Source organism: Passer montanus, unplaced genomic scaffold (genome assembly GCF_014805655.1).
Source record: "Passer montanus isolate IOZ18808 unplaced genomic scaffold, ASM1480565v1 scaffold6, whole genome shotgun sequence".
Lineage (NCBI taxonomy): Eukaryota > Metazoa > Chordata > Aves > Passeriformes > Passeridae > Passer > Passer montanus.
Window position 1 is genome coordinate 14,765,578 of NW_024371037.1, and position 15,387 is coordinate 14,780,964.

Below are 15,387 nucleotides of genomic sequence, written 5' to 3' on the forward strand. Positions count from 1 at the left end.
AGAAGCCTACTGATTTTCACCTCTTTGTATCAGAATCATCACTTGGGTCTCGGCTTCTCCTTGTCTGTGGTGAGATAACCAGAAATAAATGGGAGCCCATACCTTTGAAAAAAACTGATTTACTGCAGGTGAATAGAAATGCAATATTAGAGTGACAAAAATCTCGTAAAGGTGAACCATGGTAAAGGCTGTCTTGTGCTGTGATGCTGGGTGGCTGTTGGACAGCTGGTCTAAGGTGGATTTCCTGCAAACTGCAATCTGCGTGGTTTTTGTTCTTAGGCGTTTTGTTCTTAGGGGGTTTGAGCCTGCATGTCCACAGGACAGTTGCTGCGTATGTAGGTTTTGTTCTTAGGGGGTTTGAGCCTGCATGTCCACAGGCTCAAACTGTTGCTGCCGTGGCAAACAGTAAATTTTTTTTTTTACACCAATGTCTGGTTGTCCTGACCTTTGGAGGACACGGGCTTGCACCCTCATTCCAGTTTTTCTGCTGGCCTTAGTGGGCTCCTGTGAAGTTTGAGGTAACTGACCTGCAACTAAACTCGTAGGTGACCCACAGCCCCTCAGAGATGGAATCCTCACCCCAGCCCACGTAACCACAGTGCCTGCACTGTACGGGGTGTGGTGGATTTCCCCTGGACCCAGGATTGCTCGACTGATATTAGCAATACTTGTTTAAATAGTCCTCTAGGAAAAGCCCTGCGATTCCAGGTTCAGGCCTTGATGCAAGACCATGTGTAAGCTACATTCCTAGTCCTCAAAACCCCTGAATTTTTGTAAAGGGCTCTGGAATTTACAGTGAATTCTGACTTCCATGAGTTCTTTTCTGTCATAATGCTTGCTACTGCACCAAAGGATCAAGAAATGCCTGGCTATTTTTACTCCTTATAATACTCAGTGGGTTTTAAATTTCTTCAAAACTTGAGGACTAATTATAGACAACCTGCTGCCAAAATCTCATGTGTGTGGCTCCTGCAGTAGTTTGTGTTGGATTACACTCTGGGTTTGAACATTTACCCTGTGTAATGGGCATTGACTTTATGGCTGTCAGCCCCTGTGCTTACTGCACGGTGCAAGACAATGATGATCAGGTCGAGCTTTATTGTTGGTGGGCGAGTCCAGGAGTTGTGACTGATATTGGAAGTGCCAAGTCAAGTTCCAGATCCCAGCCTGTGCTCTTCCAGAGCTTCATCTCCTTCTATACAAGTACTTACTTGTGCTCTTACTGGTTTTCTTACTAAACTAGTGATTAAAAACTTTTTAAAAAAAATTTATAGATACTCCATTAGTAATAATTAGTACTATTAGTACATTAGTAATAATTAGTACTCTTCAATTACTGAAATTGGTGATTTACTGTCCTTACTGTCATCTCTACTATTCATCAAGTATTGTTCAATGTGAATATTGTATGGTGTAGTAATCATGAAAAATGTTGCCAGCATATCTCCTTAACTCTCACACCTGTGCCAACCCTACCTATGGAGCTGCCTCATGCAGGGACAGTGGAGCTAACTCTTGGAAGCAAAGAGATGCCTGGAATTTTGTTCCCAAGGGAGGCCAGCTCTCCTGCACTAAAATCCCCCGAGGCTATTTCAGTGCAGCAGCTCCCTGCTTAGGTGGCACTTGTGCATAGGGCACGCCCAGGGTTTGAATCCCGCCCTGCTTTTGCTTCCCATAGCAGTATTCCACTCACACCCTGAACCCCTCCATGTTTTTCAAGTCCAGGGTGAATGGACTCTTGGCCACCTGCATTTGTTTTTTTCTAGCTTGGAGCACCTGCACATGGGCAAGGCAGGGTGAAGACTAACTTAAAACAAATGAGATGTAAACAGGGGCGTGCCCAGACAACAGAGGACAAGATAAATGCATGTGCACAGAAGGAACAGGAGCTACCTTGCTTTCCAAACCACACCACTTGAGCCAGAGTCATTTAAAACCAAACACTGCCAGCTGAGAGAAAAGAATTTATTACAAACTGTTAAACACTACATGAAACTAAATTTTTCAGTAGACAGCACTCCAGCCTACATACACAGTACTGTGGACTTTGGACAGCCACCGTGCCCGTAAGGTGTATCTTTAGGATGAGACATTCAAGCAACATGCACAGTGAGAAAGGGGAAGGGGTGCAAGGAAAACCCTTTTGATTTGCATAAGTTGACAGAAGGAACACTTTTGTAATTGTTTCCCACGTGGTAGTTTGGATTGAAGGAATCACCACTACCCTGGAGGCAGTAAGGGAGCTCAGTCCCCTCCTCTGCTCTCAGTGCTGGTGCCTGTTGGGACGTTCCAGTAGAAGGTGTTTCAATAAGTAGAAATACACCTTTCACCCTGCTGGAACACAGCCAGGACTCCGAGGTTGCCGTACTCCCCTTCCCATGCAGCTGCACCAGCAGAGACCTTGCTGCTCTTCAGCAGAAACAGGAGCAGAGTCTACAGATTAAGGCAATGCATTTCTTTAATTCAACATAGAAATTGTAACAAACTGCATATTTTCTGATAAATTCTGAAGGATTTAATTGTAAAAAATAAAGTTACTGATCACATGCTACTCTATTTGGTATTCTTCATTAGGTTTTGAAATACAGTGGAGCATCACTATAGTCACTGCCCCAACAATGTGGAAGCCAGTGACAGCTTCTCTTCCACCCAGGAGCTGCAAAACAAGAAACTAATCACCCCTGCCTTCTCCCAGTTCAAATCCTCCCTTGTTTCTTCCCATCTCCCCCAATTTCCACCTCTCTTCCAAAAGAGGGAAAAAAAACCCTTGAAACACTTATCTGACTCCTGAAAGGAGCTTTATAGCAAGGCTCAACTGTATAGACTAGAAAAAGATATAAAAGTGATTAAAATCCAAAAATTCAGAGAAGGAAAATATAATAAAGTACGCATGGCGTGATAAACCAGGATACACATAGCAATTTGCTACATTTTTCAAAAAGTGCTAACCAATTGTAGCTTAAAATATTTCAAGAGATCTTACAAATTGCTATCATAGTGTAAAACTGTGTATATTGAAAAGCCTAAAACCTGACTTGACTGTAGAAAATGTATTATATCTGTTTCTAATTTACATAGCATTTGTATTTAGGCACACAAAAATAAATATAGACAGTCAAATGCTTCATTAAGTCTACAGAAAGTTATAGTTAAAACCAAGCAATCACCTGCTGTGACAAACATCATGCTTTTACACCTCTCTCTCTACACCACACGTGTACATGGGAGGATATCCCTTATGTCATCCTTAGGCTTCTGCAAAAGTTACTTAAAAGGTGAGACTGTTTTCTGCCAAAACCAGGTAATTTGGGAACTACTGGCTACAAAGAGATAATTCCTCAGAAATCTCAACTGATACTTTCTGTTAAAATGTTTTATTCCTGCTTCTGGACCAGGAGGCTTTGGGCTGGAGTGGAAGCCAGGCTGATCCAACACCAATGGCCCAACAGGACTGTAGGGTTAGTGACAAGATTTTAACAGCACTGTGTAAGAGTAAGGCAGCAAATCACAGTAAGGCTCCTTGCAGAAGGATCTGCTAAGGAACACATGGTGATCTCAGTATTCCAGCAACCTCCCTGCTGCTGCCTCAGTAAAACTGGTTCTACCTGAGGTGTAAGTTTTCTGCAGGCACATTCAGTGACCTGACAGCTCTTTTTTGAATGCTTGTGGTACCTCTATTAATCTGTCTCCAGTGCTCAGGGAAGCAGAAGACACTTGGCCTCTGATGGCATGGGCTCACCAATAACAGTCTGGTGATTCATGCCACAGTCCATAATTAATGGAGAAAAGCATGGAGCTGAGATTGGCACAAGTGGCAGTCTCTGGTCAACTGGGAACCTAACAATAAATTCCAGCTTTTTTGATTTTACTTGAAGAATAAACTTTTCTGTTTCTCAACATCTAGCTTTGGTACACTAATTTCCTGCTAGCCTAAGTGCATAACCTAAACTGAGGTTATCAGCGTGTGGTGACTGAGGACTTTCAACACATAAAAATTATTCAAGTTATCCACTATCTTGAAACAAATTTAAAAACATCACAAACAATACCAAGCAGCATAATTTTTATTTGGTGTTACAACAGCTGTGCAGCACCCATGCTTTTGGGCACCCCGTTTTACTGTTTATGACTTTTCTTTTTGAAATCTAAACAGTTGTGTTCAGACAACTCTATGTGCTTTTTTAATATACACATTGTGACCCCTGCATTCAGCCTGTCCAGTTAACAGTAGAAATATTTGTCAAGGCAATTAATTCTTTTATCTTTGCTATAATTAGGGAGCAATCAAAAGAAAAAATTTACTTTAATCTGACTGATCACATGTACTGTACATACCTGTTCCAAACCCAACGTACTCGAAGTTTCTAAGTTAATGCACTCTCTTATTCAAGTCAAAATGCTGTACATCTAAGTATCCACACAACCGTACATTCCTAATGATTCTTCTTTACACCTTTATTCTTTTTAGAAATCTGTTTTTAAAAAGGAATAAAGAAGTTGCCCTGCAGATCTATATTTCTTTAGAACAAAACATCATACACTACCTTGAAAAATAGTTTTATCAAAACCAAATTCAAATCACTGTCATGTACAATTTTCAGTTAACAGTTCACATTGAAATTGCACTTTGCAGATAGAATAAAACTAAAAAATGAAAACATATTCTATTTCCTTTCACAGGAGACTGCCTCTTCAGGATTTTTCTTCCGTGAATGCTTGTATTTGTCTACATACGCTTTCACTAGATTTGCCACTTTTGCAGAATTAACTTCTCCGCTCTTGCTGTGACAAACCTGCAACAGTTTAAAGAACAAAAACGTTTGAAATGATTCAAACATTTCCATTGATTTGCCACAGTTCCACATTATTCATTTATTTCCCGACACTTTTGATTCTTCCATCCCAGGCAAAACATATTTTAAAACTCCTAATACTTTCCAATTGCTTCCTAAATACTTCTGAATTCCCATTCAATTCTTCCACACAATAACCAAGTTCTGTTCTGAGAAGCCAAAGAAAGCTCTTGTGGATGGACAAAGAAGAAAGGTATTTTTGCTTCTCCCTCTTCCGCCTTTCCAGCAACTATGAGCTGTTCCCAAAAATGAGAAACCCACCCCAAAGCTCGCCCCAAGGTGAAACATGTGCAGCTTGGATTACTGGACCAACTTACTTTATCTACAGCTTTCCTCACAATTTCTTTGTATTCCTCCTTAGTGATATCTTTGTTTTGGTAGAAAGGTTTGATTGCAAGCTTGACCTCTTGTGCTGCTTTTTCTTGAATTAACAATTTCTGAAGAGAAAACAAACTTGAGTGTTATATTTCACTGCCTTTGTATCTTTATCAATCACAAGTTAAAACTTTACAGGAAAAAGGTTGCTACAGAAGATTAGAAAACCACCCCCCTCCTCCCCACACACACATTTCAGCTCTCATGGGAGCTGCCTGTGCTCTGCTAAGCACAGAACTTTTTCCCACAGCAATTCAAGTGATATTTATAATAGTGCTGCTTTAAAGTAGACTACATTAAAAAGAGTCAGAGGCTAATCTGTGTCCTATGGCTGCCACAAAAATATTACATACATGATGGTATGGAGTATATCACAATCAAGGGTTATTGTCATAGCTTGCTATTTTTTAGTAAATCAAAATGCATTTATATAAAAATTAAATTTTTTGTTTTAATGTAAATATATAAACAGTGTATATAAAATATATGCTGAACTTTGAACTTGCCTGGTCCTTCTTCGAGCTATCTGCACTGGCTTCCACTGTGACACTTGCTTTGTTTTCTCCCAATTTTACAGCTGCATTAGAGCTCTTCATGTGACCTGATGACGTTGCATTACCCGAATTTGGTCCCTGAACTGTTCCCACGTTTCCCAGGACTGCTGCTGGAGCAGGCAAAGCTGGAGCACTCATGCTGTTACTTACATGAGAAGCATTTGGAATACCCTGTTTTAAAAAGTTATCAGTAGTTAATACATCATTCTTCTATATGGCAATGTGGCTTTCTAAGAGTCTCAGCTGCTCTAGAACGAGCACAAATACTGCATGCTTTGCTTCATTACCCGATTTCCACACTGCCCATTATTTTGGAAAATACACACATTACATTAGATCGACTCAAAGAAAAAAAAACAAAAAGAAAAGTTGAAAAGTAAAGCATCTTCCACGTCACCACAATGGCTGCAATTTCTAGCTCTGATCCCAGTAACAAAATACCCTGCAAACAGGCATGGAGGCTGTTAGTACAAGGGGAAGGAAGTTTATGGCTGCAGAATCAATCTGATTTACAAAACAAGGATGTGATAAGTAGACATTTTCTAAAAAAAATCAGCACCTAAACACACATGCAAAAGGTACCACCCAAAGCTACACCTGCATTCCTGCATCATAATGATGTTGCTCTGAAAACATCTATTTTCATGTTTGTTATCAGCTTGAACTTGCAAATATAAATACCCAGGCAAGAGACGAAACGCTGGCTGAAGTACCAGGATCTGTTTTTCAGGAAAAGCCATTTTCTGGCCGTTTCCAAACATCCCCAAAAGGCACTGTACATACTTTAGAACTGAGAAATTAAGTAGCTCTCAGACTTCAGATAGAGGCCATTTTTAGCAAAAGCCCAGAACATCCTCCTGACATGTTTCTGGCAGGCTACACTAAACTGCTTTTTTGCAGGTCATCTTTACACATCTGCATTTATCTAGATGGAAAATAATGAAACAGGAATCTGAGCTCTTTGCAAAGGACACAGAAATGGAGCTGTTATAATCAGCATGCTAACGCTCACCAGTGTGCTGCCTTCATTTTCCTTTCAACAGGAAGGACAGGTGGTGTCCTGCAGTATTCAGTCATTTCTACTGTGCTACCACTGAGGGGTTGTTGAATGAAAGCTCAAAGAAAAAGCAGCAGCAGCAGCTGCAAGAGCATTCAGGTTCATGGACACCAACCCACAAAAGCAGGTAAGAGCAAAAAGTGTAACATGGGCTTTACAACAGGTAACTGCGTTTTGCAGCAACACACAGTCTTTACAGAAACATATTTATTGCTGCACTGGATACTCATTTCAGAGGTTTGAAGCCTGTGTTCTGACTTCTTACATTTTTAGAGGTTAAATCTACTGGACTTCCAATTGTGAAAATATTTTAATTAAGACAGGAGGCATTAATTAAATCAACAAGCAATCTACCAGTATTTTAGTTCCAGCAGTACCTTGCTGGTTTACTTTGCAGTGTATTAAGTTATTTCATATGGCCTGTAACCCCACTCAGTATTTCCCACAGCACTCAGCTCTCCTTTTCTAAGTTAATGACTATAAACAGATGACAGCAGTGAAAAGTGAGAACAATGTAGGCCATTTATCAGCTCACTTCAGATCTTTACAGATGATGCATGAAAACAGAGGGTTAGAAATAGTTTGCTCACTTTTTCAACCTGGAATGTAGGGGAAAGTGGTTTAGGTTAGAAAAAGCAACAGCAAAAGAAAAGCACAAACCCCAGTCAACTCCTGAAGAGCCCTTTACTTATCATAAATACAGTATTACATCTTCCAGGGCCATGGGTTCTCCTCCATGTTGTTCATATTATTTTCCTTGACAAAAAAGCTCTTCATATAAACAGCCAGCTACAGGAGGAGCTCACATACATAAGAGTTGTTTTAAAGATATCCTGAGAATCATAAAAAGATGGTCTGACCTGCCCTAAGCATGGCAGAGTCTTTTTGAAACTGGAGAAATAAAGTGGGAGTTAGGTCTCAAACAGGGCATGCAAAATCAGGAGAATCGGGTAAGAAGTTAGAAGTAAAAAACACCAAAAAGACCTCAGAAATTATTAATAAAAAGGCTCAAAAGATTAAACAGAATAAATGCATGTGTGGGGAAGCCACTGAGATGGTGACAGCTGGAGAATGGATGTGTGGAACAAATGGGTGCCATGTAGTACTTGGCAATTTTCCTCTCTTGGTAGACCCCCATGGGATGAGAAGTGCAACACAGAAGTTTAGATCACTTCCTGCATGCTGCTGAAACAGCATTCAAGCATTTGCTAAAATGCTTAAAAATCAGGTTGGAAAGGGGAAGATTTAGTTTTGGAAGCAGGTCACTTCTAAAATAAAAAAGATAATGGACAACACTGATGAAATTTTTCAGTGTTCCATTACCACAGAAACCTGGTTATGATGCTGTATGCTGTTATTTTTTAAAAGCTACAACCTATATGCTCATGGATGCTTCCACTTCAAATCTGGTGCAGGGTGGAAGAAAACAGGCAAGAGAGAAAGAAACTGCAAGTATAAATTTATGGTATTCAAGATAAAGAATCCTTAACTGGTATTATTTCACCACTGTTCTTGCCATGGCTTCTGATAAAGCATACCTGCAATTGTTTTCCATCTTGCTGTGAAGCAATGTAGTTGACTTGTTGAGATGGTGGGGGTGGAGGTGGAGGCGGAGGTAATCCCTGAGAAATATTTGTGGGAGCAGCTACCTGTATGAGAGGCACTCCAGTAGGGAGATGCATGGGCATTGCAGGGTGGATGTTGAAAGGATTTCGTTGCATATTCATCAAGGGAGGGTGGACACCCACTGGATACGGGAAGATGTTCATAGGTTGGTGCTGTGCATTCACTTGCGGCATTACATTCATTTGTTGCTGCATCATATTTATTGGTAACTGAGAACTATCATTTTGCTGGTTGCCTTGGTCTTTGAGGTTTGGATCTGCCAAAACAAAAACCAGACAGTATATCAAGAAGAATTCTGTACTTCATAAAGCAAAATGGGAGCAAGGTGTCTGAACTCTTAATTAAGGATGGATTATCAAAAATCTTTCTATAATCTCAGTATTTTCAAGATATTGCACAGCACTCACCACCACACATGCCATGAAAGCAAATGCTAGTTTCCAAGTCTAAAAAATGTAGGTTACTATGAAAGCTTGCATTTTGAATTTGTTTTCTATACTTGTTCCCATAACAAATCCAATAAATTATTTCATCACAATGAAACTGTAATTTTTCACCTAAGAGTGGGAAGACAACATAATTTACCCAGTAAATTTGGCTTCTGCAATTGCACAAGGTTAGTCACACATTACCACATCAGCAAGTCTCTGCTCCTGTACAGTGAGTGTGATTCACACACACTCACTGTACAGTTCTGGGAATTACAGGAATACTCTGCTGGGATTTTTCACACTGAGCAATAAGTCATCCTCAAACCATTTAGGAGATATTCATATTCAGAAAGAGTTGTTCAAAAACCCTGTAATGGTACAACAGGTAAAACCTAGAAGTAAAAATAACCTCTTGGACTAGCAGGTAGCTCTTCTTAAATAAATTACTTTGATATCTCATCTTCTCTTCAACAGAAGCCAATAAGTTAAAATCTAGACACAAGCAGCAAGCCCTCCAGAAGTCAATAAATTAGTTTGGAGAAATGACTGATAGGCTGCATTTAGATGTCCTTCACTAGAATCCCTTCCTTAAGGAACCCTGTCATCTAATTCACAGGGATCACAATCTAAGGCCTTACATGTCAGCCCAAATCCTCATTTTTAAAGATAATGGGATAACAGAATCATTGAGGTTGGGAGGGACCCATTGAGACTCTCTGGTCCAGCCTCCCTGCTCAAGCAGGGTCAGCAAAAGCAGGTTGCCTTGGAGGACCATGTCATGATGGCAACCTAGCCTGTTTTATCCAGTTATCAGATAACTAGTCTCAGCTTCCAAAAGTGAATAACAGCATGACTGTTCCTGAACTACATGAAAAAGTCTTTGAATCACAAAATGCTTTCACCTACAGGTTTGGTAAGTTTTCCCTGCAGCAGATAAAAGAGTGACAATGTTGCCTCAAAACTAGGAAGCACTGATGCACTTATCTCTCAGAAGAGGGAGAAAACTGGGTGACAATGTTCCCTCACAACTAGGAAGCCACTGATGCACTTATCTCTCAGAAGAGGGAGAAAACTGCCTGCACATGGGATGAAAATGGATAAAAATGAAAGGCAAAACAAGGAGAGAGTGCAAGAGTGCACGTGTAGTTGTCTTCAGAAATGTATTTCATAATTCTTGAATTCAATTCACTTCTATCCTTAAAGATTACTAATCAGGGCATTAATAATATGTGGATGACTTCTAAAATATTCAGAATCAATCTCATCCACAGTTCAGTTAACTTACTTTCTACCAAAAAGTTTATTTCTGTCAGGGCAGTTGTCTTTTAGATATAAAGACCCCTCCAAAAGTGAATTAGACTTATATTAACATTTTGGAGGAATTTTAAAACTGAAATACAGTAAAGGCGCTGGTTTTGTATTTATAAATTACCCTAGATTTTTTTAAGCATTTAAACAGTACTATGCGTATCGAGGAGCAAGATAAACATCAACATGCTGTGCATGGTCATCTCTAAAATCTGCCATGTGGGTCTCCACAGGCAAATTCATGTCTTTTTGAAATGAAATAGCCTTTTTAAAGTTGTGCAGCTACTAAAAGTAACTATGAAGATATGCTTTCTCTTCAGCCAAATCAATTTACTTCAGCAGCACTTTTCAGATGCACAGTCCTTAAACCTGAACTTGGGCTTTAAGCAAAACCAAGAAGCCATCAAAATACAAGAAATCACCAAACTCCACCTTTGTCCCTCCATATTGCAAAAAGAGTATGGATTCCCCCCAAATAATTTTTTTAAGAACATATCAGCAGATCAGATCACAGGAGAATGTGACAGAATTGTGCTCAGCTACTGCATCTGTGACTAAGCTATTATACTTCAAAACCATGAATACCTTGTTCAGGTGTTTCCTCTTCTTGTCTCATTCCCCATCCGGACTGTGGGCTTGATGAATTGCGTCCCCTTCTGGAATAATAATTCTGCACATCAGCAGGTAAAGTCTTCCTCACAGCCCAGCTGGACGCAGATGTCCACCCAGACCTGTCAGCGGGTGTATCGAAGGAATACTCCTGCTCATTCTTACGCTTGCATGGCTGCTGTTCTGAGAACCTTGAAGCTTCATTCCCAGAACCATCTGAGTTCCCTGAGAGAGGTTTTCTGTTTTGCCAGTGACTGTCACTCTGGTCTCCATACATGAAACCACTTCGGCCACGGCCACCTCCACGGCCACGCTGACCTCTCCCTCGATTTGGAATCCAACTTGAACCAAAGTTTTTATTCCAAGACTGTCCTGCATTGTCATGCCTGCCCTCTTCCCAATGAGGTTTCTCTCTCTCTCTATTCCTGACTTCAGGAACAGAGTTTATCCTCTCCATTACCCAGTCTGGACAATCATTTCTCTGCTTATCTGAAGAACACTGATCATCATTGCTTTTTTCTGTATTATTGTCCTTCTCTTTTTTAAGATTTTCATTCTGTTTCTCTTGATCACTTCTCCTGTATCGATCATTTCCTCTGGGACTTCTCCAGCTGTCATTTCCCCATCTCTCTTTCCATCGAGGTGAATGACTTTCCCTCTCATTTCTAGTGAATGAAGAACCTTTATTTCTAGTCCTAGATCGTGATCTTGATCTAGAGCGTGACGGTGACCTAGACCACCTCCTATTTCTTCTTTCTCTGTCACGATCTCTTCTTTGATTATCTCTATCACTGCTTCGAGACCTAGATTTTCGCCTTGGAGATGAATCCTTAGTTCGTGATCGAGAAGATGATCTCCTGCTTTCCCTGACAGTTTCCCTTTTGGGAGATCGAGATGGTGGTTTTTTCTCATCTCTGTGTGTGTCTCTTTTTGGAGAACAAGATAAGGATCTCCTTCCCTCCTTCACAATTACCTTCTTGGGTGATCGTGAGCTCCTGTCTCCAGTTGTCTCCCTTTTAGGAGATGGTGATTGAGATTTTCTGCCCTCTCTCCCAGAAGGAGACCAAGTTGTCGATGGAGAGTGAAATCTAGATCTTCTAGTTCGAGCCTTTTTCTCTGTTTTGAGCTCTGGCTGGCACTCTCTTGCTTGAGGAACAGTTTCATCTTTTTCATCAGAACCTGATATAGAGTTTCCCACATCACACTGTAAGGAGTTAACTTCTCCTTGCTCTGTACTTTCAGGTGGTACTAACTGCTCAATCTTCGGTTCATTCTGGTCACTGCAAAATGAGTCACAGTCCATTGGTATCATTTCATTATTATCTTCACCAAAATGTTTATTTTCAGCATTTACTGGGGGAGACTCTGAAGCTCCACCCTCTTCACTTTCTGAAATGGTGTTCTCTTTTAAGGGCTGTTCTGATGTACTGTCCATAGAAATACTGTGTAGTAATGCACCTGGTTCTTCATCTTGAACAGGTTTTGTATTTGCACAGTCTACTACTGGTTTTAGTTCAGTCTCAGAATTATCTGTTTCCATGGTTTCAGGATGCTCAGGCAATTCACTTCCGGGGCTCTCCAATGGCTGATCTTTTCCCAGAGGTTCCAAATGTTCCAACAATTCATTTTCTGGACTAGCTATGGGTTCATCTACTTTTGTCAAAGTTTCTGTGTTCTCCATTAATTCTTTTTGAGGACTACATGATGTCTGATCTACTTTTTCAGAAGTTGCATGGTCACATACATCATCTTTGGGACTAGCTACTGTTTCCACTTCTTCAAGAGTATTTTCACAATTGTCCTGATTGGCAAGATCTGTATTGTTTTCAGTAACATCTTTTCCTTTAAATTCCTGACTCTCACTTCCTAAAGTTAGTATTGGGAGTTCTTGAAGAGAAAAACTAATATCTGCATTGCCTGAAGTGTCTTCATCTCTGTCACATTCTCCTGTAGTTTCCTCAATTTCTGCATGCTCATTACAGCTTTCCAATCCATTAGCAGATTCTGTTTCTACATTATTCTGTGGGAGACTTGCATTATTGCTTTCATTATCTGACTGGTGGTCTTTATCTGAAGTTAAGACACCTTCAGGCTCAGCAATGTCATCATCTTCCACTGAGCCACGGGGTGATTTTTCAGAACGTGCAGAACTTCTCAGTTTCTTTTTAACTGCAGGTGTTTGTTGTTTAACTGCTCTTTTAGACTTGCGTTTTGGAGGAGCATTCTCTGCTTCTGAATGAGTTTTATTCAGAGATGGGTTACTGCTTTCAGGGGCACTGCAAGCAGAACTGCTTGATCGAGGGGAGCTCCGAGACTGAGTCAGAGCCTCATTTTTGCTGTTTCGTGCCGACCTTCTCGTAGGAGTAGTAGCAACTGATTTCCTCCTACTTCCTCTAGTGCCAGATGAACCAGAAGCTTCCTTTTTCTCTTCCCCTTCTTGGGTACATGCAACAGCATATCCTTTGCCTAAATATTCTAATAAAAACAGAAGACATTAAGATTTGATAATAACCATTTATCTGAACATATTTAAGAGCATAAAACGACCTTCTGCAGCATAGCAGATATCCTCAAATAATACAATTTAAGATTTAGTATGTAATACCGCCACAGCTTTTTTTTCTTTTTAAATGAAAACTGGTTGCTTTAAAGAACAGAAACAAGGTAAAGTGACACATCAGACATCTGAACACACAGTTTAAAAGTAGTGCTGGCATGACTACATGGACACTGATAGCATGCACAGTGAAAGTATTATTTGTTATTTATGAAACGGCTGCTCAAAGATTGTCAGTATTTAAGCTGTTAGAAAAGTAATTAATTAACCACACAGCAGTGTTAGCATATAGCAGTTCCTGTCACTATAACAGGCTTGTTGATAGTGAAGTGCAGCACTAGAGAAAGCGACATTTTCCAGTGGCCATCATCCACTGATGGCACATGTGCAGCAGTAGATCAGATACAGCAATGACAGTGCAAACTTGTTCACCAGTTATAGGGCAAACTGAACTTAAACTCTGCCACAAGACACCCAAGGTGCCAGCAGCACCTACAGTGTACAGTCTACAGTGCATCAAAAAACCAAAAGCTCTACAAAGAATGACTAAGGCACACCTAGCAAGCAGCTCAGCTCTTGTGTTGGTACTGCACTAATTTATTTCATGCCATCTACCATTTGACAAAAATTTTGGTAGGGAAGCTAAAGGTTATATTCACTGCACAGGGAGACTGCACTGTCAGCTGTGAAAGCTTCTGGTGGACAATTCAGGAAATAAAGATTAACTATAATTAAGTAAATATACTTTAATGTAATACTTCAGAATTAAATTAATTTCTTGGGATGTCCATTAATTTGTTTCACACTTTGTGTAGATTTCAGGAAGCATCAAGGATGTGGTATTAAAATGAATTCTTTCACAGCTTCAATTTCATACACAAACAGTGCAAACTAAGAAATATTAATTGCTACAGATTTTGCAATAAATCTCTCACATCATAAACATGTGATTTTAACTCTGTACATTATTTCCCATGCTTCTGCTACAGTAAAATATTTGGCTAATGTATTCACAAAGATATTTTAGAGAAGTAAGATTGGAATAAGAAAACTAAGTAACTGCAAAAAAAACCTCTTCCTACCACTTACTACTTTGTTAGCAGAACAAGAAAACCTATCACTGTATTAAATGCAAACAATCTCAAGAGAATGAATTCCATAACCACCTTGCTAGCTTTTAAAAGAGCACAGGACTACAATCACATCCTCTGACCTTCCTTGCAAACACACAATAATTTGCCTGAACATGAAAAAAAAATTACTGGTTCTGGGTTTTGCGTGTCTAATGATCAAATAATCACTTGAGAAAATGAAAACCAACATCAATTGTATAGGTATAGAAGGTACCACGTATTTAAAAGGAACCAAGTATTGAAAAGAAAATAACATGGTGGTAAAGAACTTCCAGAGGAATTTCAGGTGACTGACAGTATTTCAGGTATTTACTCTAACAGTCTCACCAATCATTTTGTTGTGAAGTGACTTTACAGTGGTTAAGCAGCACTTATTCAGCAACAGGTGGCTGTCTCAGACTAATTATGTCTTCAAACCTATTACAATAGCCAGGAAACCAAGTCAGATGTTACACGACATTTCAAATTTTAATATCTGTGACAATTTTCTTCATGGGAGAAGAAATCATCTTGCAATAATAAAAAAACCCCAGCAGAATACAAGTGGAATGTGGGAATCTGGACAGAATTAAAAAGCGAGTTATTTTTCTAGCACGTTCAAAATCTACATGTGAAGCACAAACCCTTTTTTAGCATGCCCTACTACTTGTAAAATTTTAACAGAAAAGCTTCACAAGCTTTGGACTTGGACCAAATAAAAGGCATTTCAGCTCACTGACTCTTTATTGAAATATATTTTAATCACACAAAAACTGCATAATGCCAGCATAAATCTTAGTGGTATTCGTAGATTCACTAAAGCATTTTCAGGTCAAGTTAGTAGAACGGACTATTTAATGGTAACACACTACTAAAACTGCAGCAGCTACAGGAATGATTCAGAC

The 15,387-nt window shown here is 39.7% G+C and overlaps 1 protein-coding gene across 4 annotated transcripts in view; it reads right to left on the bottom strand.

Annotated features, from left to right (window-relative positions):
- Window positions 1-1,951: 1,951 nt before the first annotated feature.
- Window positions 1,952-15,387, bottom strand: part of SCAF11 (SR-related CTD associated factor 11) — a 50,817-nt gene continuing 37,381 nt past the window's right edge. For all 4 annotated transcript variants that reach the window (XM_039726742.1, XM_039726744.1, XM_039726743.1 and 1 more), the window contains exons 11-15: window positions 10,790-13,288; window positions 8,378-8,721; window positions 5,735-5,953; window positions 5,171-5,290; window positions 1,952-4,793 (exon numbers count right to left, since the gene is read on the bottom strand). In XM_039726742.1, coding sequence (XP_039582676.1) covers window positions 4,665-4,793; window positions 5,171-5,290; window positions 5,735-5,953; window positions 8,378-8,721; window positions 10,790-13,288 — 3,311 coding nt within the window. In that variant the 3' untranslated portion in view covers window positions 1,952-4,664. The remainder of the gene's footprint in view (window positions 4,794-5,170; window positions 5,291-5,734; window positions 5,954-8,377; window positions 8,722-10,789; window positions 13,289-15,387) is intronic.